Source organism: Rattus norvegicus, chromosome 13 (assembly GCF_036323735.1).
Source record: "Rattus norvegicus strain BN/NHsdMcwi chromosome 13, GRCr8, whole genome shotgun sequence".
In the NCBI taxonomy this organism is placed as follows: Eukaryota; Metazoa; Chordata; class Mammalia; order Rodentia; family Muridae; genus Rattus; species Rattus norvegicus.
This window is the reverse complement of record NC_086031.1, coordinates 87,261,048-87,287,397: the sequence shown is the minus strand read 5'-3', so window position 1 is coordinate 87,287,397 and position 26,350 is coordinate 87,261,048. Positions and strand designations below refer to the sequence as shown.

Below are 26,350 nucleotides of genomic sequence, written 5' to 3'. Positions count from 1 at the left end.
AATATAAGAGTCATCTGTGTTCTAATTCTTTCTTGGTCACAACGTCCTTGCAGCCTCTACAGCAGACAGAGCAGGCTGTTGCTTCCTCTGGGAGCTTGGATGTGAGCTTGGCGAGATTCTGTCTTATCCACTAAGGTTGCTGAATTCTTAAAGCCTTGCTTCCTCACCTAGAACTATAGGCGGTTAGTCCTAGGACCCTGAGCTGTTAGCTTTCAAGGGGCCACTTCTCGTTTTTTTTTCCTGCTCCCCCCTCCCTAATCCTTTCCCCTTGCTTCTCTCTTGGTTGTAGCTGCCATGGGATGAGGAGCTGAGGGGGGTGGGGGGGACACACCAGGGACAAAACAGGACCATCAGCTGGGCCAGTTGCTAAAGGGGCGGGAGGGGAGGAGTCCTCAGGGATCCAGTTTCAACAAACGTTTCTTTCCCCAGAAGGGGAAGGCGGGAGTGAGGGGGAGAGGGACCTATTTAAAGCTACCCTGTTGCTCTGGCTCTCTCTGCCTGTCTGCCAGGGTCTCCAGCTGCCCCAGACAGGCGGTGTGGTCTTGGGATCCTCCTGGTGACCTTTCCAGCCTAGGTCCCCTCAGCCACTCTGCCCCAAGATGGGTCGTGGGGTGAGTATCTTCCCCAAGATCAGGGGCCACTCTCTGGAGGGTGGAGTAGAAATGGGATGTGGAGAGGGTGAGAGACGCTGACTGAACTGCGTGGGATGGTTTGAACTTGGAACTTGTCTCCCGACTTCACATGCATGTGGATTCATTTCATGGTGCTCAAGAACCTAAAGACTGTCAGGTTCTGCAGCCACCCTGCTCTCTGCCTCTCCCACAAGGAGCCCAGAAACCACCCAAGTGCCCTTCCAGACCTCCCCCGCTCTCCACCCCCTCATCTTCTCTCCCCAGATCCCTCCTCTTTCTCCACAGCTCCTAGCTTCCCAGCTGAAGGGACTTTGGCATTGTTCGTTCGCTGCTGTCCTTGTTACACACCGAAAATATCTATTGCTCTGAGGTCCTTAGCCCAAGAGCACAGGGGCCAGCCTGGGGTCGGGAAGGAGCTGTGAAACACCACACTCCTGGAGCCACCTAGCAGTTTATTACACCAGCTCTCAGAGCAGGGCATGCCAGAGTCAACTGGGAGAGACGGAGCAAAGATGTATCCCCAGCCCTCACCCCAGCACCCCTCCAGATGTCCCCAGCAACACTGTCCTGGGCTCCAGGCCATAGGCTTTGGGGACCTTTCCAAAGGCTGCTGAGAACTGCCCCTGCCCATGGCATTCTGAAGCAATGGATCTGCCAATGAAAAGATTAACAGTCATGTCTGGGCGAGCGAGTACAAGGCTTCCCAATTCTTAGAAATGAAATTCCCATATGAAGCAAAGGGACCCCGAACCCTTTACATACTGTGCTTGGCAGCCTTCCTTCTGTGGAACACTGGCGAAAGAGGGCATGGAGGGAAAGGGCTTGACAGGCCATTGCAAAATGTGAGGAAGACAGTGCCACAGGGGGGCTGTGGGCCAACTTCTGGGTCCAAGGAAGAGTCAGGCAAGGACATGTTGTTGCACTACGCTGAACAGCTGGAAAAAACTCTGATCCTGGACACCAGGGGTCCAGAGCTGGGGTGGGAACTGGAAATAGAAGAGTGTTGCGCTCCTATGCATACGTGCATCTGTGTGTGTGTGTGTGTGTGTGTGTGTGTGTGTGTGTGTGTGTGTGTGTGTGTGTGTGAGTGTGTATGTGTCCACAGCCTCACAACAGCATGTTCTCAGAAGGCGAATTTGCAAATGAAGAAAGAGCCTTTGAGCATACAGGGTCATGAGTGGTGGAGGGTAAGGTGAGGGCTGTGAGCCCACCCTCAGGAACTCTCTATGGTCAATGGGCTTCCCTGAGGAAGAGGCTTAATCAAAATAAGCCACACTGTCCAGGGACCGCCAGCAATATCTTTCCTGCTCCCCATAGAAAGAGCAGATCCAGCTGAGGGGCAGAACCTCTGAGAGGCCAGAGCCAATGAGGTCAGGCAAACCCTACCTCCATCTAAGTAGAGAGAAAGAGCAGACACTCCTCAACCCTCCTCTCTCTACCTTAGAGTAAGGTGGACCCAGCTCACAGAGTTCTATCTACTTGGAAAATAATTTGACCTTGACATCCCCATTCAGAATTCTCCCCTAGTACCCTTGCTGGGTCCAGAACCTGTGGCATTCCTAACCTAGCGGCTGTGTGCGGTGTGAAAAGCTGGGTTAAGTCTGGGAGTTCAGGGTCCTACCTACAAGGAAAGCCCTGCAGAGAACAATCCCACTCCCCACGCTCCACTCCGTGGTCTGCTTCACCTTCCTTCCAGTCCATGGCTCCGTGAAGGCAAAGGGCAGCGTGGGAGCTGGGGGAAGGAATCACAGTAGTGGGAGGGAGCCAAGCCTCCTCCAGAGGCTGAGGTGGGGGTGGGGGGAGCACTGGCTGTTTTCCAGCTACCCCCACTTTGTCCCAGTCTGAAAAAGAACTCTCTGTTCTCCTGCAGCATTGAAGAACCAGAGAGAGGGCCTTGTGCTAAGGGAGGGAGGGGAGGCCAGAGGGGGAGAGAGGGGTCCCCACTTCCTCTTTCTTTCTTCCCTGGGCAGCCACTGGCCCCAAATCTCTGCAGGCTCCTGGCCATGGAGTCTGAGGTCCTTGCCAGGACAGGAGGAGGGGGGAAGAGCAGCTTTGCACTTGTGGGAGAACAGGGTGGGAGCTGGGAAGAGAAAGAGCCACATGGAGTTATTTAGCTCAGCCACAACTCTGACACACCGACATGTAAGGGCCAGCACATTTCTCAGAGATGTGTACTTGTTTGTTTGAGACAGGATCTTACTATGTAGCCCAGGCTGGACTCCAACTTCCAATTTTCCTGCCTCTACCTCCGCGGGTATTATGGGATGTACACATCACCAGTCCCGGCTCCCTAAGTGGCATTTGATTCTCATTTTAACGTCTCTTATTTAATATCGAATGTGCAGAGGCTTCCCTGGGCTCTGCTGTTCGGCCTCTAGCCCAAGCCTCCCACCTCTCAGGCCCCCAAGGACCACACTGAAGTCTATCCAGATGCTTTCTCAAATTCAACCCCTTGGTGGCTTCCTATCCTCTGATCAGCCAGCCTCACCAAGCGTGGTAGAGGGCAAAACATTTCAATTTACCCAACTTAATGAAGCCTCTTGCAACCCCCCAGGGAAGGGAAAGGTAGAAATACTTCTGAGCTTTTTTCAACTCCTTTGGATGACCATTTCAGCTTCCCCCAAGATGCTTGGCCTTCAGAAGCTCAAGACCAGATTGCATCTTGGGTATTTCAGATAGAGATGAAAGCATGACGGGTCGGTCTTCTTTTCTAAATGGAGCGTGTCTGAGTAACACAGTCTCCAAGAGCACTGCATCTTGAAACAAATGCCCACCTTGTATTGTATGTCCCATGCCCAGCATTGCTCTGGATTTCACTGGACAGAATTCTATTACTCAGGGTGCTAAGCTAAAGATTCCTTATGATCACAGCAGCTGCCATAACTCCCAGATGGCTCTGATGTTATTCTGGAGTACCAAGGACTCAGAGGACCACAGCCACATGCTGGTGAAATGGCAGGTCCATACTGATCTGCATTTGCCCCTAGAACATACACTCACTACGAGAGTCAGCCCTGCCCGCTGGGAGATGGTGCTGAAACAATGTATCACTCTAAGGATGTGGGATGCGGATGCTGAGGGAGGGTGTCCATGGGTGGAAGATTCGTGAGAACTTCCTCTACTTTACCCTCACCTTTGCTGTTAGCCGAAAATCTGCTTAAAAAATACCCGACTAAAAACAAAAACACCCCCCAAATACATTATCTTGAAAAACAAAATAAACAAGCAACCCCCTCACCCCCACTGACTCTCCTTTCTACCAGGTATTCATTCATTCTTTATGGAAAACACAAATCATAACCACAGCATCAAAACCCACTCTTAAAAGCTCAGTGTAGCCTTTAAGGCCCATAGAAGAGCCAGAGGGACCAGCTATCCCCAGTCTCCTGAGGGAGGTGGAGGGACATGGAGAGAGACGATGATATTTTGTACACTAACCATAACACCAGGCCTTTCCTAGCCCCTGCTTAACCCCTTGCTCCAAGGCTGTCTCCATTTGAATGAAGAATCCTCACCATCTCCCCAAAGAAACTTCTATGTGACCCTGAAAACCTACAGTGGCCCTGAAAAGAAGGGCAAGCAGGGACCTCAGAAGATTACTCTTAAAAACATCGAGCTGACCTGGACAGATCCCCAAGGCTGACCCTGACTTACATGACTTCTGTCTCTATTTACTCTCATATATATTTCTTGACAGAGGGAACTCAATTATGCTTTGAAGTTGCCTCTGTCCCATCCCGGGCAAGCTGCCCAGCAGGCTGGTAAGGGTTCCCAGCATACCTTGGGCTCCCATTTTACAAACATACTTGAACCCGTCCCTCATAGCTTCTCAGCCCATCATCTCTACCTAGTCCATTTCCACCACCAAGCCTGCTTCTTTTCCTGCCTTCCTGGGACTTTTACTCTACCCAGTCCTTCTCTCTAAAGTAGACAGACCTCCCTACAGAATACCCCAGCCATCAACGCAATCCCTCTCCCCACCCAGAGTCCCCTCAAATCACATAGGATGATCTTTTTCAAAATGTGTGCTGCTTCTAATGGTATGACATCCTGGATGACTGGTGTGAACAGGCTCCCTCCAGTCTCCCTGATTATCTGGGCCCTCCCTTTCTTTTGCAGGCAGGGCGTGAGTACTCGCCTGCCGCCACCACTGCGGAGAATGGGGGTGGCAAGAAGAAACAGAAAGAGAAGGAGCTCGATGAGCTGAAGAAGGAGGTTGCCATGGTGAGGACCACAGTGCTTTCAGATCACAGGGCTATGATATGGAGCAGCAGCCCTGCTCTGGTAGTCACACACCGGCAGCCATGAGCACCCAAAGGAGCTCTGTACCCAGGCCCATGCTCCCCACATAACCCTGTGTCCCAAAGTGTGCCTAGCTCCTTTCCAAAAGTGTCTCCATTTCCCTTTCCCCAGGATGACCACAAGCTGTCCTTGGATGAGCTGGGCCGAAAATACCAAGTGGATCTGTCCAAGGTGAGTGGAGCTATGAGGTGAGAGAGGCAGGCAGCTTCAGGAGGGAAATCCCCAAAACTAGAACACAATGCTCTTTGCAAGTGAGGGAAGCAGCCCAGAGAGGAGAGACTTACCTACGGTCATGGGATTAGTTGGTGGCAAGGCCAGAAGTAGACTTTGGACCTCTGCTTCCCCCTCTTTCCCCATGTATCTGGAATCTAGAATTCCTTAGAACCCAGGGCCCCAGACCCTGGCACGGCTCTGTGCTCCTCCTCAAGCAACTGCTCTCAGAGATGACAGGCATGGACCAGCAAGGTGACTCATCCCTGTTGTTATAGTACTTGCTGGCTCCTGCTACATCATTGGCTCTGTAATAAGATGCAATGCAGACATTTCTTTAATCCTCACCATAGCTCTGTCAGGCACTGTCAGCCCGCTTAGTAAAGCAAGGAGACTCAGGAAGGGAGAATGACTTGCCACATCTGTACCCAGGCCCATGCTCTCCACGCCTCCAAGTGTGCTCAGTTTCCTTTCCCAAAGTGCCTCCATTTCTCCTTCCCCAGATGACCACAAGCTGTCCTTGGATGAGCTGGATTATATAACAAATGCAAGCCACACATCAGATTGCCGAGCTCATCCTTAAGAATTTTTAAAAATTGTTTCTCAAAGCTAGGTGTTCTGGTGCACACCTATTACCCCAACTACTTAGGAGACCAAGCAGGGAAGATTGCAAGTTCAAGGCTGGGGCAGACAACTTAAGAGTCCCTGTCACAAAATCGAAGAGGGCTCCAGATGTAGTAAAATGGTAGGGTGCTGTGTAGCTCGTGTGATGCCCTAAATTCAACCCTTAGTGTAAAAAAGTTATCTTCCAAGTGCTATGGTGGTCAACTGTAGTCTTAGGTACTTAGGAGGTTAAAACAGAAGGAACACTTGAGTCCAAGAGCTCAAGACCATGGTAGACAAGCTATTGAGATCATGGCTCAAACAAAAACATTGTTCAAGCTAGCAAGTCCAAGGCCAGTTTGGGCTATAAAGTAACTTCCAAGCTAGAACAATACCCTGTCTCAAAAAGACAAAAGATACAAAATTTTATGGTCAATATCCTTGACCCACTCCTTTCTGTCTCTCTGCTTAAACTGCTATGCTCCCATTCTTTAACCTTACTTTATTTTCTGTGACACGTTTTCCACTCTCTAGCAACATTGTATAGTTGTCACTGTGGTTTCCTCTTTAGATTGTGGGTGGGTACTTTGTTGATCTTGCTTGTCTGGAGAGTGCCAGGCATGCAGTTGGAGCTCAAGGCTCACATGTAAAGTCGGTGACTGTGCGACATGAAGATCAGTAACACGTGGTTCCTGCTCGAAGTCAGTAGCAAACATTTCAAAGACAAAAACCATACAAACAGAATTCCAGGGCAATATAGTAAGCACCCCTCTAGAATCAAACATGGGAGACTACCTGGATCCAGAAAGAGGCCTTTAATCTAGCGAACCTGGCTAGGCTTTCTTTAAAAAGTCATGGGTGGTTGCCAAAACTGCGTGACACTTAGGGTCAAAGCTGTGGGGCTTTTTCCGGAGCCCTGGAGAAAGGAAGGATCTGCAGGAAGAAAGGAGGGTGGTCAGACAAGGAATCTTTCCGGTGTGCTTATGCATGCTGTCCCAACAAAAACATCTTTCAACCCAAGAATAACCAAGGTGGAGCCACAGTGGGAGTCCATTTTAGCCTTCAAGGCCCTAGTCTCATTATGGACACCAGTTTCTCTGTGTGGTCCCTGGTGTTGGTCCCACCCCTTCTGACCAAGGAAGATGTTTCTCCCTCCAGAGGAATATCATTCTCCAAGATGCCCAGAGGTGTGATGAGGGTTGGGTTTGTTCCTTATGCCCACCCCCACACCTTTCCTCACTCCCCAGGGCCTCACCAACCAGCGAGCTCAGGATATTCTGGCTAGAGACGGACCCAACGCCCTCACTCCACCCCCTACAACTCCTGAGTGGGTCAAGTTCTGCCGTCAGCTTTTTGGGGGCTTCTCTATCCTGCTGTGGATTGGGGCGCTTCTCTGCTTCTTAGCCTATGGTATCCTGGCCGCCATGGAGGACGAACCATCCAATGACAATGTGAGCCCAGCACCTGACCCCTGGACTGGTTCACCGCCCTGCCCCCCTCCCCCTCAATCCCAAATAAAGTGATGGGAGGGTTTAGGAAACAAGATCACTGGCCCAGTACCTCAGGCTGAATTGAGGCTTCTGTTCAGACCCATGAGACACCCTCCAACACATGTGGTCAGCAATGAGAGAGACAGTCCGCCATATTCCTCCCACTAATAGGCTGGTGTGTATCCCTGGGTCTTCACTCCTAGAAAAGCCAGAGCCATGGGAACTCTCTTCTTAACCCCTTCCATGCTAGGAATGTGGGTTAGAAGACTAGGGGTGCTCATCCCAAATGTCACCCACCCCTGGACGTGACAAATGGCAGGTCTTTCAAACTCGCTCTCTCCGTACCAGTTATATCTAGGTATCGTGCTAGCAGCTGTAGTTATCGTCACTGGCTGCTTCTCCTACTACCAGGAAGCCAAAAGCTCCAAGATTATGGACTCCTTCAAGAACATGGTGCCTCAGGTAGATGGCAGGGACTGGCTCCATCCAAGTTGGGACGTAAGGTTTCCGAGATGGTCCATCTCTTTCTGTCTTGTGTTCTGAGGCGGGCAGAAATACCCTTGTCAGCTCTCCGTGCCAGAACCCAGTTTTGTTGCTATGAGATGTGGGGGTTTCTTCTTGGAGAGTAAAGGTAGAAATGAACAGTTTGTGACGGGCTCTTGGCCTTTCCACAGCAAGCTCTGGTCATCCGAGAGGGAGAGAAGATGCAGATCAATGCAGAGGAGGTGGTCGTGGGAGACCTGGTGGAAGTGAAGGGTGGAGACCGTGTCCCCGCTGACCTCCGGATCATCTCCTCCCACGGTTGCAAGGTGAGGAGGTCACCTGGAGCAAGGGGTTGAGTTTGTACAGTTAAGAAAGGTCCACGTGAAAGTTTAAAAGTTAAAAAAAAGGGCTGGAGAGATGGCTCAGGGGTTAGGAGCACTGGCTGCTCTTCCAGAGGTCCTGAGTTCAATTCCCAGCAACCACATGGTGGTGGAAACTGATGCCCTCTTCTGGTGTGTGTAAAGACAGCTACAGTGCACTTGTATACATAAAATAAATAAATAAATAAGCAAACCTTTAAAAAAAAGTTAAAAAAAACCCCAATTGCAAACATCAAGGTCTTCCAGCATATGATGGCTACATGCTACCTCTATGTATCTATTAGGAATGCTCTATGTCCTGGGATTTCTTTGACCTGGCCACTTTATAGCTATTCTATATTGAATACCATTTCTATGATAGAAGCCTTTACCTACACTAATTTCACTCTGAGAGATTCCAGGCCAGCCTGGGCTACAGAGACCCCCCCTCCTAATAAATAAAATTTAAGGAAAGAAAGATGAAGAAGCTGGATGTGGTGGGTCACACCTACGATTGCAACCCTCCACAGGTGGAGGGTAGAATCAGGAAGATGGAGATTGGTTCAAGGTCCACCCAGCCTGGCTACACAGAGAGGGTGTCTGGGAACAGGGGGCATAATTACAAAGGCTGCTATCTGTTGCAGCCCGGTAACCCTGGGAGGCAGCATTTTCACAGACAGCCTTGGTGGTGTCTCTTGAGTCGTGCAATGCAGTGACCCTGCTAACATCCCCCCTACTTTACAGGTGAACAAAGGCCTTGTGGGTTAAGTAAATAACTCAAAGACATTAAAAAAAAAAAGGCAGGAAGACTCAGTCATCCATACCCAAGTCGGGGTGATAGCTGAGTAATGTCATAAATATGTGATGAGGGCAAGAGTAATTTTGTCCCTCTTGTCATGAAGATTGAGGGGAGTTGAACCTGGCTCAGGAGGCAGCTGTGTGCACAAAGTGCTGCTGCCAGTTTAATGACCTCGCATCTCCCTCCTCAGGTGGATAACTCATCCCTGACAGGGGAGTCGGAGCCCCAGACCCGGTCCCCTGAGTTCACCCATGAGAATCCCTTGGAGACCCGCAATATCTGTTTCTTCTCTACCAACTGTGTGGAAGGTGAGAAACTAGCCTCCCGAGAAAACTCCTCATTCCAGCGCGGCGCAGGGAAGGGGCTGACTCCTCCAACTGTACTTATTTGGCTAAAGCGCCATATGTAAAGGTTGAGGGCACAGGGCCCTGATCGTTGCTGTAGTCATCTCTGGAGAGCAGGGCATTGGCCCAGGGCAGACTGACTCTGCTGGAAGTCACCTCTCTACAAGAAAGCTCTCAGTTCTGTTGATCTCCAGACTGAAAGCCTTCTACAAATCCCTCAGATGGTGAGTCAAGATGTCCCCTCACCCAGCTGTTAGGAGCATGGAGGTCAAGTGAGGTCTTCTAGTTGGTGGTTCTGGACCAGCCAGTGAGCTGAGTCAAGGCCGACTCTGGGAAGGAATCCAGGGGTAAGAGATGGTAGGAGAGAGAGGTGTGCCTGGACCACAGACCTCTCACAAGGTGATAAGGAATACCCTCTTGCATTCCAGACCTTCCCTGGCCCTCCTTCTCCTCAATACATTGGTTCTTTGGGCTTATTTCCTTCCGTCAGAGAATCGGAATTACAATAAAAGTCATTACACATTAAATTTCCTAAATGTTTAATGTGCTGCGATTCTGATTTGTCATGCCTTTCCCATAACTGAAGGCATTTGAAAGGTCAGATAAGGTATCCTTATTGCTTATGCAGCTACTAGCTCTGAAGAGAGGACAAGGAAAGAATGCAAGTCACATCCACGCCAGCTGTGTTACAGGCGATAGTTACAGCCCACTTGACTACTGACTCCTAAGTAGGAGTTCCGATGGCATCTGAACCCAGATTTGGCTGACTTCAACATGCGTGCTGTCCCCAGGGTACCACACCTCCTTTCCCAAAGACCCTTATAATGTCACATGTTTTAGATAATCACAAGATTATTTTATAGATTATAAATGTATAGAATAAATATGTAGATATAAATATGAAGGCTAAAAGGTTATTTTAGTGAGAAGGTCTTGGTTTTTCTAATTGAAAAATCTTTCATAAGTGTGTGTGTGTGTGTGTGTGTGTGTGTGTGTGTGTGTGTGTGTGTGTGTAAGTGAGCACACTCACGTCACAGTGTACATGTGGAGGACCTGCAGAACTTGGTTCCAACCTGGGTCATCAGGTTTGGCAGGTAGGAGCCCTAACACACTGAACCATCTTTCTGGCCCAAGAAAATCTTAAAAACCAATAAATAATTTACTTCTGTTTGTAATATGCTTTGGAAAAATATACCTAGTATAAAATTGATTTGCTGAAATGTTGTGAGCAATTTTTATTTCATTTATTGAATCTCTTCAATTTGAACTTCAGTAATACTTGCAAGATGTCTCCTCAGGCCCAAATATAAAAGAAAACAATTCGCCACTGTATTAAACCTAAGAATGGTGGTCTAGGCAGGGAGGTCCATGCCTTGTTTACTAAAAGTGGCCTCCAGGGTTTGAACCTTTGACTCATTTACTTTGTGATGGTTTTGTTTCCTTAGAAAGCGTGAGGAGATGTCAGTCACCGGTGAGTCCGGGGCACTCATCCTCTGCTCTTTTCTTCATGGCAGGCACTGCCAGGGGCATTGTGATCGCCACAGGTGACCGGACGGTGATGGGCCGCATAGCCACTCTTGCCTCTGGCCTAGAGGTGGGACAGACGCCGATAGCCATGGAGATCGAGCATTTCATCCAGCTGATCACGGGGGTGGCCGTGTTCCTGGGGGTCTCCTTCTTTGTTCTGTCGCTCATCCTGGGCTACAGCTGGCTGGAGGCTGTCATCTTCCTCATCGGCATCATCGTAGCCAACGTCCCCGAAGGGCTCTTGGCCACTGTTACTGTGAGTGGGTGAGGCTGATGCCTTCAGTGTCTCTGGCCTTCTCCCTATTCGATACAGACAGTGGCTTATTGCTTCTCAGCAATGTTCTTCTCTTCAGGTCCCTGCAGTCACATCGAGGACGCTGTACACAGAAATTGTTCAGGGCACGCCTCGGAGTCTTAAGATGAAAAATTGGGGGTTGAGCTGTAGCTGAGCATTTGATTTCTCTTTGGGGGCTTGTCACGGTCGTGTCCCTCACCATCTGTGCGCTTGTCTCCTGATGCAGTCTGGGGTTCATCCTGTCTCGTGTGCTATAAAGACTCTTTCAAAGGTCACCAGTGACTAACTAGCAAATCCACTGACATTTCTCGGTTCTCATCCTTAACTCTGCTGCTGAAATGAATACTTCTGTCCACCTTCTTGTCCTCTGTCCTTCATCAGCCGCTGTGATGTGTCACCACCCTGGTTCTCCCATCCTCTGCCCTCACAGCAGCTCAGTGGCTGTCAAGCCCCAGCCTCTGCTTTCTTCCTTGCTGCCCTCAGAGAAAACCATTTTCTTCCACAGTTTCTGTTGTCGCTTCTATGTGGGTGGTTGTCACATCTCTGTATCTGTCCTGGAGTCAGATATCGTCAGCTTTCTTCCAGGCATTTACCACTGATATCCCTAAGAACCTATTTAACACGCCTAAAGTTGACCTGCCACTGTTTCTTGCTAGGTCCCACACAATCTTTTGAGTGGGGTTAACGGAAAAGGATTAGAGCTTCAGAATGGGGAAAGTCATAGACAGCTGTCACTCTCGACTTGGCCGTTCTAATTCTCCTCTCTGTGTCCCAGGTGTGCCTGACGCTGACAGCCAAGCGCATGGCTCGCAAGAACTGCCTGGTGAAGAACCTGGAGGCGGTGGAGACGCTGGGCTCCACGTCCACCATCTGCTCGGACAAGACAGGCACCCTCACCCAGAACCGCATGACGGTGGCTCACATGTGGTTTGACAACCAGATCCATGAGGCTGACACCACTGAAGATCAGTCTGGTGATTGGGTGCTCCAGAAAGGGTGAAGGGAAGTGGATGGTCCTGAGGGAGAGGGAGACCAGGGTGTGAAAACTCTCTAATGGAGAGCCAAGCTTCTCCCTCCTTTCTTGCCAGGGGCCACTTTTGACAAGCGGTCCCCGACGTGGACAGCCCTGTCTCGGATCGCTGGTCTCTGCAATCGTGCCGTCTTCAAGGCTGGGCAGGAGAACATCTCCGTGTCTAAGGTAGGGGGCCAGCCAGAGAGTGCAAACAGATGTGTTAGAGGGATGTTTCCCAAGTCCCCTTGCAGATACCCAGCTTTCCTCTCACATCCCGTAGCTGCCTTGGTGACCTCAACTGACGCTGTCTCCTCCATCCTCCATTCCCTCCCCTCCCCCACCGTGACACTGAACTCCCTCTTCTTCTGGCAGCGGGACACAGCTGGTGACGCCTCTGAGTCAGCTCTGCTCAAGTGCATCGAGTTGTCCTGTGGCTCAGTGAGGAAGATGAGGGACAGGAATCCCAAGGTGGCAGAAATTCCCTTCAACTCTACCAACAAATATCAGGTCTGGCTGGGCTGCTGGGACAGAGAAAGTGGGGGACGAAAGCGGGGAGAGTGGGTGAACGGAGACTCAATAGCAGAAAGAAGGGATGGGGTATGTCTGAGGGACATGCTCTCCCACCTCAGTCCTAGGACAGCTGGCCCGACCGCATCACTCTGTAACAGGCAAACCTTACCTCACACAGCTTAGCACCTTCTCTTCTTCACATAGACCCCATCCACAGGCCATGGTCCTTCAACACTGCCATCCGCATGACTAACGCGCACTTCCGTAACGCTGCACTCCTCCTCAGCCTTTAGACACTTCTTTGTGCCAAGAATAGCCTCAGGTCTATTCTGCATGCACCGTGGAGGGAAAGTCCCCCCATCATTGGAGACTAGGGGACGCTAGTGAAAGCCATCCACCCCTTAGCACAGTGCCTATCCCGACTGATCCTAATGACTATTTGTTGAATGAGTCACTGTTCTATGGAAGTGACTCCATAGAACTCCATGGATTTTAAGACTCCGGATGACAAGCAAACACCCCCCCACACACACACAGAGTTTCTCCTTTGTTGACAGTCTTTGATGGATGAGAGTTAATGTTATTAAGGAAGGTTTCCTTCAAAGCAGCTGCTATCTGACCCTAGGCTAAGCAACAGAGCCACCAAGGTTATATGGCTCCCTCTGGTAACTGCCTTTCTCTTCTCCAGCTTTCCATCCATGAGAGGGAAGACAGCCCCCAGAGCCATGTGCTGGTGATGAAAGGTGCCCCGGAGCGCATCCTGGACCGATGCTCTACCATCCTGGTACAGGGCAAGGAGATCCCTCTTGACAAGGAGATGCAAGATGCCTTTCAAAACGCCTACATGGAGCTGGGAGGACTCGGGGAGCGAGTGCTGGGTAAGGACGCAGAAAGAGGAGCAGGGCTGAGAAGGTGGAGCCTTGGTGGTGTCTCTAGCTGCCAGGCAGCCACTCACTGTACTGCTCTCACTCCTCCCTCTTGCTCCTCCTCAGGCTTCTGTCAGCTGAACCTGCCTTCTGGAAAGTTTCCTCGGGGCTTCAAATTTGACACGGATGAGCTGAACTTTCCCACAGAGAAGCTCTGCTTTGTGGGGCTCATGTCTATGATTGATCCCCCCAGAGCAGCTGTGCCAGATGCTGTGGGCAAGTGCAGAAGTGCAGGCATCAAGGTACTGGCCTCCTTCCTACACACACACACACACACACACACACACACACACACACACACACACACCCGTGTCCTTGTATGCCTGGTGCCAGAGGTCAAGCGACTGCAGCAGCTGTGTCCTGAGGAGACACAGGCTCCTGGTGGCCTCCTTCCCACTGACCCAGAGGAGTTATCCATCTGCAGGGAGAGGCGCATGCCTGACAAGAGCGCTCATTTCTGTCTTTTGCGCATGCCTAGCATCTAGTCCAGCTCACTGCCCCATCTGCATGGGCCCCCTCCCTCCCCACCTCATTCAAAGCACCAGTCAACACTCCTGGCATGGATACTTAGTTATCTGACTGCCCCACTACTGCTCAGTCTGTCCATTTGGCTAACTTTTTTTTTTTAAGATTTATTTATTGTATATGAGTACACTGTAGCTGTCTTCACACACACCAGAAGAGGGCATCGAATCTCATTACAGATCATTGTGAGCCACCATGTGGTTGCTGGGATTTGAACTCAGGACCTTAGGAAGAGCAGTCGGTGCTCTTAACCACTGAGCCATCTCTCCAGCCCCGGGTCTGTCCATTTGGAATGGGACTAGTAAGCTCTTGTCTACACCAATGGGCTCCTCTTAGCACTTCATATTCTCCTCTCTCACCCAGGATCCCCCCTTTTCCGCCACTGAATTCTTGTCCAAGTGCGGTCGGTCATTTATCAATGACTACTCTCTTCTATTCTTCTATTTGTTTGGTTTTACTGCTTTCCGATATTCATCAGGCATCTTTGACATCCTCCTTTTCTAGTCACCAATTCTGGTCCCATCGCTTTTACAATTTTTTAAACAATGCAACTCAGCCTGCCCCCCAAAAGCAAAGTCTCTGTATCCCACAGAGGATACAAAGATGAGTAGAAACTGAGCTCAAGATCTCTCTGGGTGGGGGACAGATGCTTCTAAGCACATCACAGAACAGTCACAATTGGTTAGATGCCCAATAGTAAGTCATTTTAACTTTTTACATGCCTCAGACACTACTCTTAAGCACTGGGCATGGCTGTCTTCTGAGTAAGCACCAGCATTTCCCTGTCACAGAGAGAGAAACTGAGGCACAGAGTAGCAAGCCCGAGACTTAGTAAGTTGCTAAGTCAGAATTTGAAACCAGGCAATCTGTTTCTTAACCATCACACCAGGAAGACTCGGTGCTCTGTGTGTGTGTGTGTGTGTGTGTGTGTGTGTGTGTGTGTGTGTGTGTGTGTATGTTGAATGCAATTAGAACTCAGTATGGAAAATAGGCATTATTACCCCCACTGAAAAACAAACACGGAGAAACTCGGAGTTGGTAAATAGCTTGCCCAAAATAGAAATGTCGTAAGAGGTGAGATGGGAATAGGATGCCCAGTTGGCTTGTCTGGGAGCCATCCTCCTTCTGCCCAGTCAGGTGCCTCTCGGCATGATGAGAAATGGCACAGCGGCTGGGCAAGGGCTCTGTGGAAAACCAACTGGGAACTGTTAATTCTGCCTCAGAGAACCAGACAGGGTTTAGCAGAGGGGATGATATTTGACCTGGGCCTTGAAGGCTGATGAAGATTCAGTAGGCTCGAAAGGAAGGGGAGCAAGAACAGTATGTACCCAGATGTGCCCACACTCTCAGGGGTGTGCAGGTCAGCAGGGGGAGAGACGATGGGGGACTCCTGGGAATTAGGACTGAGACACTGGGTCAGGGCCAGTTGGAAGGATTTCCTTCAAATGCCAGACTTGTGTGCCACAGAAGGCCATAGATGTCACAGAGATAGCTTTAAGGCTACCTAATGGAGGACGGACGAGATTTGGGCAAGAGCTGAAGTCAGGGAAACAGGGAGACAGATTAAGACAGATTGAAGATGCACAGTAGCCCAGGCCAAGATGAGGATCTGAACACGACAGCGAGATAGGGAACAGAGACACAGAGTTGCATTTGAGAAGCATTTTGAGAAGTTGGTGAGCATGGGGTGCAAAGCTATGGGAGAGAACAGGACAGAATGGGTAGAACAGATGGTTCTAAGAGGAGGGGAGGAGCCGGAGGGTGAGCTGGGAGAACTGAGTATCTCAGCTTGGACCTTAAGCTTGAAGCATTTCTAAGGGGTGGGGAGGGGGAATGAGCATCTAGAGATAGGAATATAGTTTAGAGTTCAAGAAAGGAGGTCAGGACTGGAGATTTAAATCTCATTAGCACATGAGTTTAGGCTAAAGGTTTATTAGAGTATTTTATTACACTGTTCAGGAAGCAAACAGGAGTCAAGGAATGAGACCCTAGGTCCACCGACATTTCTGAGGAAGTGGAGAAAGAGAAGGGAGGGCGATGGGGCAGTAAAATGCAGCTAACATTTATTGTCTACATAAAGCCAGCCTGGGATGATTGTGGACCACCCCCTCCATTGTGCTGAAACAGAAAACTGGCTCCTCTAAGTTCCAACAGCTGGGAAATGCTCCTGTCCCAAGCCAGGACTTGCTCCATTCTGCCACCCTGAGGAAGCTGACTGAGCACGCAATGGAGTGGGGGATACAACTGGGGCAGAGACGAAGGAGGTGCAGAAACCAAGAGAGTGAAGGGTTTCGATATATTAGGGAGTCAAGGACAATGAGGTTTGAAGAGACACTTGTTTTTCAGTAGGAAGGTACTTTGGGGGTAGTTTCAGGTTAATAATAGGGGTGGGAGAGAAGGCAGTGGGGCCTGAAGACGTGTGTCTTGCTTCAGATCTGTGGGACTTCTACAAGCCCACATATGCAAATCTGTCCTCTTCTAGCTTGGCTCACTTTATGCTGATAATAGCCTCTTCCCAGGCATACGCCCTTCTCATCCCACTCCATGTATTGTGCAACAGTAAGAAAACATTAATTATCCCGGCGAAGGCACGCCTTGCCTCCCCCCACACTATGCAGGACAGTTGGAAGCAGACGAGCGTATCAGCGGTTGGACACTGTGTCCATCTTAGCCCTGCTCTACTCACTGCACTGTTGCAGTGACCACTGGAGACACTGGGGAAACCAAACCTTTGTTCTGGGTTCCTGTGACCCTGAAGAAACCATGAGTGCTCCCAAAACGTTGGTCTTTTAACTGTATTGGGGGGGGGAGGGGCTGACAAAGGCTGGCGAGGTAGCTCAACCGTTACGAGCACTCACTGCTCTTCTGGCCTCCAAGGGCACCAGGCATGTACATAGTACACAGACATACAGACAGACAAAACATCTCTATACACATAAAGTAATAGAAGAAGGAAGAGGAGGAAGGAAGCTGATAAAAAGGAGTGCCTGGCCAGCTCTGACTGTCTCATATCCACGTAGCCAAACTCCTGAAGCAGTCTCCCAGACAACTCAGGCAGGACCCTCACAGTACACACATAATCCCAGCACTTGACAGTCGTGGGCAAGAGGATCCTGGGAGTCTGAGACTGGTGTGGGCTGCATACCTCAAGATCTTGTCCTAGAGAGACTGGAGGAGAGAGAGGGGATGGGGAACATAGAGTAAGCAAGCAAGTGACAGACAGACAGACAGGGTTGGGGAAGAACACAGACTCTCCTCTGCCAAGGGACCCTCATTAACCTGTCATAGATGGTTTTTTTGGGGGGGGGCTTCTCCCTCTGAACACAGTTTGTTCTATCTCTTGCCCTTACTGCCAAACACACACACACACACACACACACACACACACACACACCCCTAGTAGTTTATCTTGACATAATTTGGAGAGAGGAATGGGGAGGGAGAAACCAACATAGCTTTCTCTTTCTGCCTTCTCCTTCCTATCAGGTGATCATGGTGACTGGGGATCACCCTATCACAGCCAAGGCCATTGCCAAAGGTGTGGGCATCATATCAGAGGGTAACGAGACTGTGGAAGACATTGCAGCCAGGCTCAACATTCCTGTGAGTCAAGTCAATCCCAGGTGAGGCCATTACAAAGACCCCATCGCTGGCCAACACATCACCTCCCAGAGAGGCCCTGGGTGTTCCTTGAGCATCTCTGGGACCCATAGACTAAGGTTTTTCCTTTAACAGCCCAACAGCTGGTTCCTCAGACAAGCTTGTGCTCAGGCTGTGTCACCTTGGAAACATCTTGCAGCCCTGAACTTCCATTTTCTCAGTTATGAGATTAAGATGCTGTCCACACTGCAGGGTTGCTATAGGGACAGGACCTGCCTAGCAAACAGAGCCTTATGCTTGCATGGGTAGGATGTCTCCTCTCAGAGAAATAGCAGGACTCGGCTTCACAGAAGGGAGCACAGAAGCAAGATGGAGTCCCACCTCCCAGAGAAACTCAGGCACACAGCGGGCAGGGAGGGGCAACAGGACTGGCCTGAGCGTAGATGGTCAGATGTCTCTGCCCCTACCCTCCAGAGAAGCCAAGGCATGTGTAGTGCACGGCTCAGACCTGAAGGACATGACTTCAGAGCAGCTGGATGAGATCCTCAGGGACCACACGGAGATCGTGTTTGCCCGGACCTCCCCTCAGCAGAAGCTCATCATTGTGGAGGGCTGTCAGAGGCAGGTGAGCAAGACGGCAAGAGGCAGAGACAGGGCAAAGTCAGGAGCCAGACAGACAAGGACTCTTCTCAAGGACCTTCGGTGTCTTCCCCATGCCAGGGAGCCATCGTGGCAGTGACTGGTGACGGGGTGAACGACTCCCCCGCGCTGAAGAAGGCTGACATTGGCATTGCCATGGGCATCTCTGGCTCTGATGTCTCTAAGCAGGCAGCTGACATGATCCTTCTCGACGACAACTTTGCCTCCATTGTGACGGGCGTGGAGGAGGGTGAGAAAGCGGTGTGGGCTGTGTGACATCCAGGATGTCTGAAGCCAGACCTTCTGCTTCCTCTGACTTTTACTCTAAGATTCCAGGCTGCTTCGGGTTTTAAACCTTCCTCTTAGAAAATTGAGCAGCCAGCCGAAGTCCAGGGGCTGGGGTGGGGAGGGTCCCTCTAATCTCCCTGATGCCCTTAGAACCTCTCCACAGGGCGCCTGATCTTTGACAACCTGAAGAAGTCCATCGCGTACACCCTGACCAGCAACATCCCTGAGATCACCCCCTTCCTGCTGTTCATCATTGCCAACATCCCCCTTCCCCTGGGCACCGTGACCATCCTGTGCATCGACCTGGGCACAGACATGGTGAGGACAGAGGGCGGAGTCGAGCCAGACCAGGCAGTCCCACAGAATAGGGGTGGGGTGAGCAGCACCAGGGCATCTGACCAGACCCTGACCAGTAGGCAGCAGATCATCACAGGCCTGGAGGGAAATAGGAAGTTTCCTTTTCACCACACTGCAGTACCGGGGATTGAACCCAAGACTCACTCAATGCTAGGCAAGCACCCCTAAGCTATGTCCCTCGTGATAACAGGATCTTAAATACCAGTGTACTGAATTCTGTTGGCACTTCACTGAGCGGTTTCACAGAGCTCTTCAGATACCTTCTCCTCCCCATGTCCTGTGTGTACAGGTTCCTGCCATCTCATTAGCATACGAAGCGGCTGAGAGCGACATCATGAAGAGGCAGCCACGGAACTCCCAGACGGACAAGCTGGTGAACGAGAGGCTTATCAGCATGGCTTACGGACAGATCGGTGCGTCAGGGCTCGGGAGGGTAAACCCCACCACCACCACCACCACCACCACAGGCTGCTTCTAGTTCCTGAGAGAGATGAGTGACGTTTCAGGAAAGAGTCCAGCTCCATCTCTGTCCCCAAGGGATGTCCCTTTCCCTCTCCTTTCTCTACTCAGGTCCTACCTTTTGCTTATACTACTTCCAGGCATGATCCAGGCTCTGGGCGGCTTCTTCACCTACTTTGTAATACTGGCAGAGAACGGCTTCCTGCCATCGAGGCTGCTTGGGATCCGCCTTGACTGGGATGATCGGACTACCAACGACCTGGAGGACAGCTATGGACAAGAGTGGGTGAGTGGGGCTGTGCAAGCGTGATGCTAATAAGAAGGGATGGGGCTGAGGCCCTGGCAGGAATTGGCTAGGAGCAGCCTGGGGGTAGAAGACGGTCACGTGCTGGGTTTAACAACCGCCTAAAGCATGCTCTTTCCTGGCACCATGCCTTCCTCTCACACTTTACCTTCTCCTGCCTCTCTTCTGCCCAGACCTATGAGCAGCGGAAGGTGGTGGAGTTCACATGCCACACGGCCTTCTTTGCCAGCATCGTGGTTGTGCAGTGGGCTGACCTCATCATTTGCAAGACCCGGCGCAACTCGGTGTTCCAGCAGGGCATGAAGTGAGCACCTATCACGATGAGGCCCTACCAGGCAGAGTCCTGTACACATGGGCACCAACCCTCGTAGGCCAGGATTCCAACGCCAGCTCACCTTAGCTGCCAGGGCTCAGGTTTGCTAAGGAAGTGTCTGGTTGTAATAAGTACTTAATCATGGCTGTGTTTGAAACAGACCAAAAAATGAGGACAGAATGGCAAGGCTCTTTCTACTGAGTTGTAACATTGCTCCGAGAGTTACTTTGTTATCGCTTCCTACCTTCACATTCATCTTCCTCGTTTTCTTCTCACCCTTCTTCCTTCCCCTTCCTCTCCCATTCCCTACTAAAATGGCGCCTAGCCACATCCTCTCCCCAGTTCTGGGTCAAGTCTCCTGTACTCTACACCAACACTTAGCAGGTAGCTGGGTTTATAGCACTCGTCTCATGTGCTGCGTCTGCCCAGGGGCATACTCAGGCCTTCCTACAGTGTGGCAGCGTGTACCAGGGAGTGAATCAAGTGTCTCATTCTAACCTCACAATGGCTCCTCCAGGTGGGTACCGTTGTACACTGTGTGGGCAAGAAGCTCCCCGAGGTTAAATGGTTAAGCTGATCAGCTGCTGATCAGGGCTGTCTGGGTTGGTCTCTCCACCCCACACTGCAGTAGCCTGCCTGTCGTGGGTATATCTGTCACCTCGACCACTTGTGATTTTAACACAGATGGTGGCAGAGTACTGAAAGGGCCAGGCTTTTTTTATTTTTTCTACAATAAAGAAAGGCCACCATTCCCCACGTTTTGTCCTAGGGAATCTAAGAAATTAGGCCCAGTGCTGTACGAGACATTCGTAAGGAAGCATGTGGGAGACGCAGCAAGGTAGAGACAGAGCCAAACTGATTAAGTCAGTCCACAGAGAGGCAGACAGGAACGAAACAATATGACTCTGGCTAAGCACAGGAAGAAGCATTGAGACCCACAAACCCACCTCGCCAGAGGCAGCCTCAGAGTACCCAGGCCTCACCTTCTGTCTCAGCTCACTAATAGTCCTCAGACATACTCTTCGCAACATTTCAAAAAGAGATATGCTTTTACTTACAAGAATCTGCCAGGTTTCCCAGTGGGTCATCCTTAGATAATCCCCAAGAAGACAGTGATGGCAATTAATCCATAATTCTGCTTGGAATCCATGAATATTTATAATATATTTTAATATATTCATCACTAACAAGTATAATTTGGGAGGCAAAAAATCAATTAAAATGTGGGCTGTGTGGAAGAGGCACAATGAGAGACGCATTCCTATGTCCTCCTCAGGCACTGCCTCATGCTTTTTGTAACCAAAGGAAACTTGTCTTCTCTTCCTCTTACTATACGTAGAGAGCAAACACACGGCTCCAAGAAATGAGGCACTCATCAATCACCCAAAGTCAGGAAGGGACGAAGCTAGCCATAGAGTTGACAGATCTGACTCTAGAAACTGCCCTCAGAACTTTGCTCCGTCCTGCTTTTGAATTCTGATGCAGAGAATCTATGGTAACCATCTCCTGTGTGGTCACACGGGAGCAAGCATTGGCTGGGATCAGTTTCTCCCAAATAGCCTCTTGAGTCAGTGTCTGTGATAAGCAACCACTCAGGTCAAAGGAGATGCTGAGAAACAGAAGACATCCATGGGCTCTGTCCAGAGCAGCTTTTAAAGCATCTTGTTGAGAAGATGATATTTTCCCAGTTCACGGGCCTAGAGCAATAACAATATTATATGTTGTCTATGGGTATTATATTAACAATATTGATATTTAACAACAATATTAAATGTTGACTACTATTTCTCTGGCACAGAATTACATAGAACTATTTAACGAGTATATGTATATGTATATAAAATAGACAGTAACCAGAGGTGAACAGAACAAGCAGAAGAAAACATTTGTTTTCTTTGGTTACATAAACCATGAGAAAAGGTCTGAAAAGGACTTGGATGAAGACTGATTCCCCACATTTCCTTGTGCTCCTTCCCTTCTGCCCCCAGGGGAGTCCCTGGAGCTCTCCCTCCAGACGTCCTCCCACAACGCTGCCTTCTTTGTCTCTCTAGGAACAAGATCCTGATTTTTGGGCTGCTAGAAGAGACGGCTCTGGCTGCCTTCCTGTCTTACTGCCCGGGTATGGGGGTGGCCCTCCGAATGTACCCACTCAAGTGAGTGTCTCTCTAGGTGACCGAAGGAGTGGTAGCAGCAGAGAAATCTTAGGCTCCTTCTAGGACCCAAGAATGACTTTAATTCTACCTTTGTGACACTGTGCCGCTCTCTGAAGGTCCTGACACTTCCCTCTGTTGCTTGCAGGGTCACGTGGTGGTTCTGTGCCTTTCCCTACAGTCTCCTCATCTTCATCTATGATGAAGTCCGAAAGCTCATCCTGCGGCGGTACCCTGGGGGTAAGCATGTCCACTCTGCAGAAGTCTGTCTGACCTAAGGTCCCAGCAGCCCTGAGCTACCGCCCGCCCCAGCCTCTTCCTGTAAACTATCTAACTTAAGGTCCTTTAAGGTCTCCACTTTCCTCTAGAGCAGTGGTTCTCAGCCTTCCTGACGGTTTGACCCTTGAATACAGTTCCCCATGTTGTCGTGGCCCCCAACCGTAAATTATTTCCGTTGCTACTTCATAACTGCAATTTTGTTACTGTTATGAATTGTAATGTAAATGTCTGTGAGACAGCAGTCCTTGGGAGGCCTTTGGGCCTAGCCTAGTACTTGTCTTGACCTTCGAGTTTTACTTTGACCTGTGAAAGTGTCATTTGACCCCCAAAGAGGTCATGACCCACAGGTTAAGAACTACTGCTCTAGAACCACAGGTTTTAACTGTCAGATAGAAAGGCCCTTCAAGGTCATCTAATCATCTATACACTTGATGATAAAAAAAGGATGCCCAGAGGTGACTTATCTACTACGAACACAGGGCTCCTGATTCCCAGGCATCAACTAAAATTTAGTTTGTTTTCCCTAGAAATATCATTGAGCATTTGCTGGGTTGAAATGGATAGCCTACAAACCACAGGCCCACATACAGTGTTTGGTGTTCAGTGGCCCAATAGGTTGCGTGTGTGGTTTTCTAATGGGCCCAATAGCTAAACTTTGATATTTTCACATAAAATCTGAAAACTGATTTTTAAAAGAAATAGTAAGGATGTCAGTCTTCGTAGCCACGGTGGGACAGCTGCCTCCAGGAGAGTCTGGGAGGCATTTTCAGCCTCTACTGAGTGAAATACAAGTTTACCCTGAAAACAGACTTGTCCCCTCCCTCCCAGTTAAAACTATATAGCCCACCCAGCAGGCCGGGGGCTGTCCTTTTCCTCTGCCCTACTCTCCTGGCTTCTCCTCGCTGACCTCAGCTATTCAAGCCCTGGTCTAACCTCAGCTATTCAAGCCCTGGTCTAACCCCAACTACTCAAGCTATAGGTGGGGTTGATCGTTTACCTCTTTTTATGCTCCTACTGCAATCTTTATCCCATCTCTCCAACAGGCTGGGTGGAGAAGGAGACGTACTACTGAGCTCACCGACAAAAGGAAGAACAGGGGAGATGGGGTGCTCCAGAGGGGCTGGTGGGTGTTGTGGTGAAGGGAAGGGCTGGGGAGACACAAGGAAGCGATGGTGGCGTGAACTCAGTGGGTAGGCTTGGGTAAATAAACTTGAGGAGACTGCTCCAACTGCTCCATAGGTCCCGCTGTGAACCCTAAGACAGTGCATGTTGGGGTCGCCTCCTCAGATCCTTCCCGTCCCACTCTCCCACATTGTCTACATTTTCTGAAGAACCGGGGGTCGCCCTAGCCCTCCCTGTGTCCCAGTCCTTCACCCTCACCTGCATTATTCCATTATTCAAACAGATCAACACCCAAAGGTTAATCCTGTCTAACCCTGGAGGAAAGCCTGTCAGACCACCAGTACCCACCACTACCACCACCACCACCACCACCACCACCACCACCACCACCACCACCACCACCCCCTGTTCACTCCTCTTCCCATTCTTGCCTTCCTCACCTTCCTGCCTGAGTCTTCCCTTGCTCCTCCCCTTACACCTTGAAAACACAAAATTCTGCTTCTGTGAGTGCAAGAGCCTAGGGCCAGAAAAGGAAGCCAGTTGGAGAGATGGGGCCTGTCTCCCAGCCAAGACCAGTCAGGAACCAGAGGGGAGCTGGGCTGGCAAGTGGAGGTTGGGGTGCACTGGCTGAGAAAGAAAGAAAGGAAGGAAGGAAGGAAGGAAGGAAGGAAGGAAGAAAGGAAGGAAGGAAGTGACCACAGGTGTGTCATCTCCAGCCTTCAGGTATATGGGACAGGCTCTGGATCTGTGAGAGACTTAAGAGACTAGCACACCAGCAGACCAAATTCCCATCTCATCAGACTAGCAGTAAGTGCCACCCAGTGCCCCTCTGACCCTTGGGTAGTGGTCCTCTCTGTCCACAAGGCTCAGATTTCACAGAAGGTTCAGCTATCTCAACCACATACTCTTGGGAACACCCCCCTTCTTTAGAATAATTAGTTCTCTGGGGCCTCGTGCTGTTCTGAGAGCCCCATTAGCTGCCACTTCTCCTCGTGCTCTCTCACTGCCTTCTGCTTCCTACCCACCTGCTGAACCCACGTTATGTCCAGTATCGCCTTGCTTGTCCTGAAAAAGGATCTCTTGGCCATTGGCAGGAATCAGTGTAGAAATGTTTCCAGGACATCCCTGACTTTCGGGAACATGCAGAATCAGTGTAGCTCATGACACAGTCAGAAACTTTAGACACAAGAGAAATTCTTAAGAGACCTATGCACCTTTGACCTCTCAGATTGAGACAGGAAGCTGGCTTCAGGTTCCTATGGCATAGAGTTATCTTTCCTTACTCTCTTCTCAACCTAACGTATTCGCTCTTCAGACAGCTGCCTGTTCTCTAATCCTGGCCTAGAAAGCATAGCATAGATGCACCTGGATGAATGAGGGAAGCAAGAGAGAATCAGCAAGGAAACTGGAAGGCTTGAGGTGGGAATATGAAAGTCAAGACAAGCATCAAGCCAGGCCCAAGGGCCTCCCAAAGGCTACTGTCTCATCGTGGTGGATGGAGTTTTGCCTTACCCTAAATACCTTGAAATTTGTCAGTCATGCATAGCCTTCAGTCGGAAGTCTAAATGGGACACCGTATTTATTTGGGCCTGACTAATTTGAGATCACTGACTTTGAACAAAAGTTTACCTTTGCACAATCAATAAAATCATCTGCTAGGTAATTCAAGAGCATAAACGATACTGCTAGGAGCAGCATAGTTAGTTTCAAAGTATGCTTTCCGAGCACTTTAGCAATCTCCCTTTAGAATCAGGAAGTGCATAGGCTAATTACTATCAGTCCCGATATATTTGTTAAAGGAACACCTACAAGATCCTTACTGGTGACCTTCTGTGAGACACTAGTTTGAGGCACTACATGTGTACTTGAAAATAATAAAGTTGCATTTCTTTATGAATAATTAAGAGCCGTTGCTTCCATGGTTGATTTCTCTACTCCATGTTGGCCTTCCCCTCAAACTGTGGTACTGGAGGTATGCAGGGAAGGACTTGGCTTGTTAGGGAAACTGAAAGAAATGGCAAATGTCGGGGTTGGGGATTTAGCTCAGTGGTAGAGCGCGTGCCTAGCAAGCACAAGGCCCTGGGTTCGGTCCCCAGCTCTGAAAAAAAGAAAAAAGAAAAAAAAAGAAATGGCAAATGTCCAGAGTGGCAGGGAAAGAATCCTGCCACAGACTGCGCTCTGAGGCAGAAGAAGTTAGGTTTCTATTCCCTCTTCCTCATAGCCAGTCCCACCGGGGAGCCATAAGAGTTTGTCCAGGACAGTGAAGAATGGCTATGGGTCTATGAAAGGCAAGAACGTTTCAGTTTCTTCTTTTTCAGACCAAATCAGTCCACTCCCAATCATAGGGTCGTGGACTGGAGGTTTTGTTCTGGGGACACGACAGGCAGTACAACAGTGCTGACCAATAGTCTACACTGTACACAGAGCCATCTTCAGGCAATGAGGTAAAACGCATACAGCTTTGAAATCTACCTGAGTAGGTGCCAGCGACCTTCTTGCACAGTGTGTATGAGATGGGCAGAGGAAGGGACACTGTGCACTGAGGTGAGGACCAGTAGGGTGACGCGCAATCCTGCAGGGGTCAATGGGGATGGGAGACAGAAAGACACTGGCTCTTACAACATACATCTGAATCTCAGAGGAACCATGAGACGTCTGCTTCAACCCAAGCTGTGCACCAGCCCTTTTGTTGTAACTCTCACTGTAGTCATGGTGGTGGCACTTGTCCTAGAGGCTGTCAGGGTGACTGCCACTCACTCAGTGCCTTTAAAAATACCAGTTTTCTTTGAAATGGTTAAGAATAAAACCAGATTAAAGTTTAC

At 49.9% G+C, this 26,350-nt stretch overlaps 2 protein-coding genes across 2 annotated transcripts in view; one reads left to right on the top strand and one right to left on the bottom strand.

The window, feature by feature from the left end:
* The window catches only part of Igsf8 (immunoglobulin superfamily, member 8), a 32,004-nt gene extending 26,621 nt beyond the window's left edge, over positions 1 to 5,383 (bottom strand). Inside the window, exon 1 of the mRNA XM_063272372.1 lies at positions 5,219 to 5,383. Within this exon, the coding sequence (XP_063128442.1) occupies positions 5,219 to 5,291 (73 nt within the window). The 5' untranslated portion in view covers positions 5,292 to 5,383. The remainder of the gene's footprint in view (positions 1 to 5,218) is intronic.
* Atp1a2 (ATPase Na+/K+ transporting subunit alpha 2) lies at positions 487 to 25,434 on the top strand. The gene is made up of 23 exons (NM_012505.2): positions 487 to 611; positions 4,752 to 4,856; positions 5,046 to 5,105; positions 6,995 to 7,198; positions 7,586 to 7,699; positions 7,912 to 8,046; positions 9,069 to 9,186; positions 10,737 to 11,005; positions 11,820 to 12,018; positions 12,133 to 12,242; positions 12,429 to 12,563; positions 13,255 to 13,444; positions 13,559 to 13,734; positions 17,504 to 17,640; positions 18,092 to 18,242; positions 18,338 to 18,506; positions 18,708 to 18,862; positions 19,191 to 19,314; positions 19,501 to 19,646; positions 19,838 to 19,968; positions 22,029 to 22,130; positions 22,276 to 22,367; positions 23,450 to 25,434. The coding sequence occupies exons 1-23, from the start codon at positions 600 to 602 to the stop codon at positions 23,476 to 23,478; spliced, it is 3,063 nt and encodes a 1,020-aa protein (NP_036637.1). The 5' UTR covers positions 487 to 599; the 3' UTR covers positions 23,479 to 25,434.
* Positions 25,435 to 26,350: the final 916 nt, after the last annotated feature.

Excerpts from the sequence above, each read along its gene's own strand:
- Atp1a2 (NM_012505.2), top strand. Across the intron at positions 18,863-19,190 it reads TCGACCTGGGCACAGACATG|GTTCCTGCCATCTCATTAGC; the intron begins GTGAGGACAGAG and ends CTGTGTGTACAG. Across the intron at positions 22,368-23,449 it reads CCTGCGGCGGTACCCTGGGG|GCTGGGTGGAGAAGGAGACG; the intron begins GTAAGCATGTCC and ends TCTCTCCAACAG.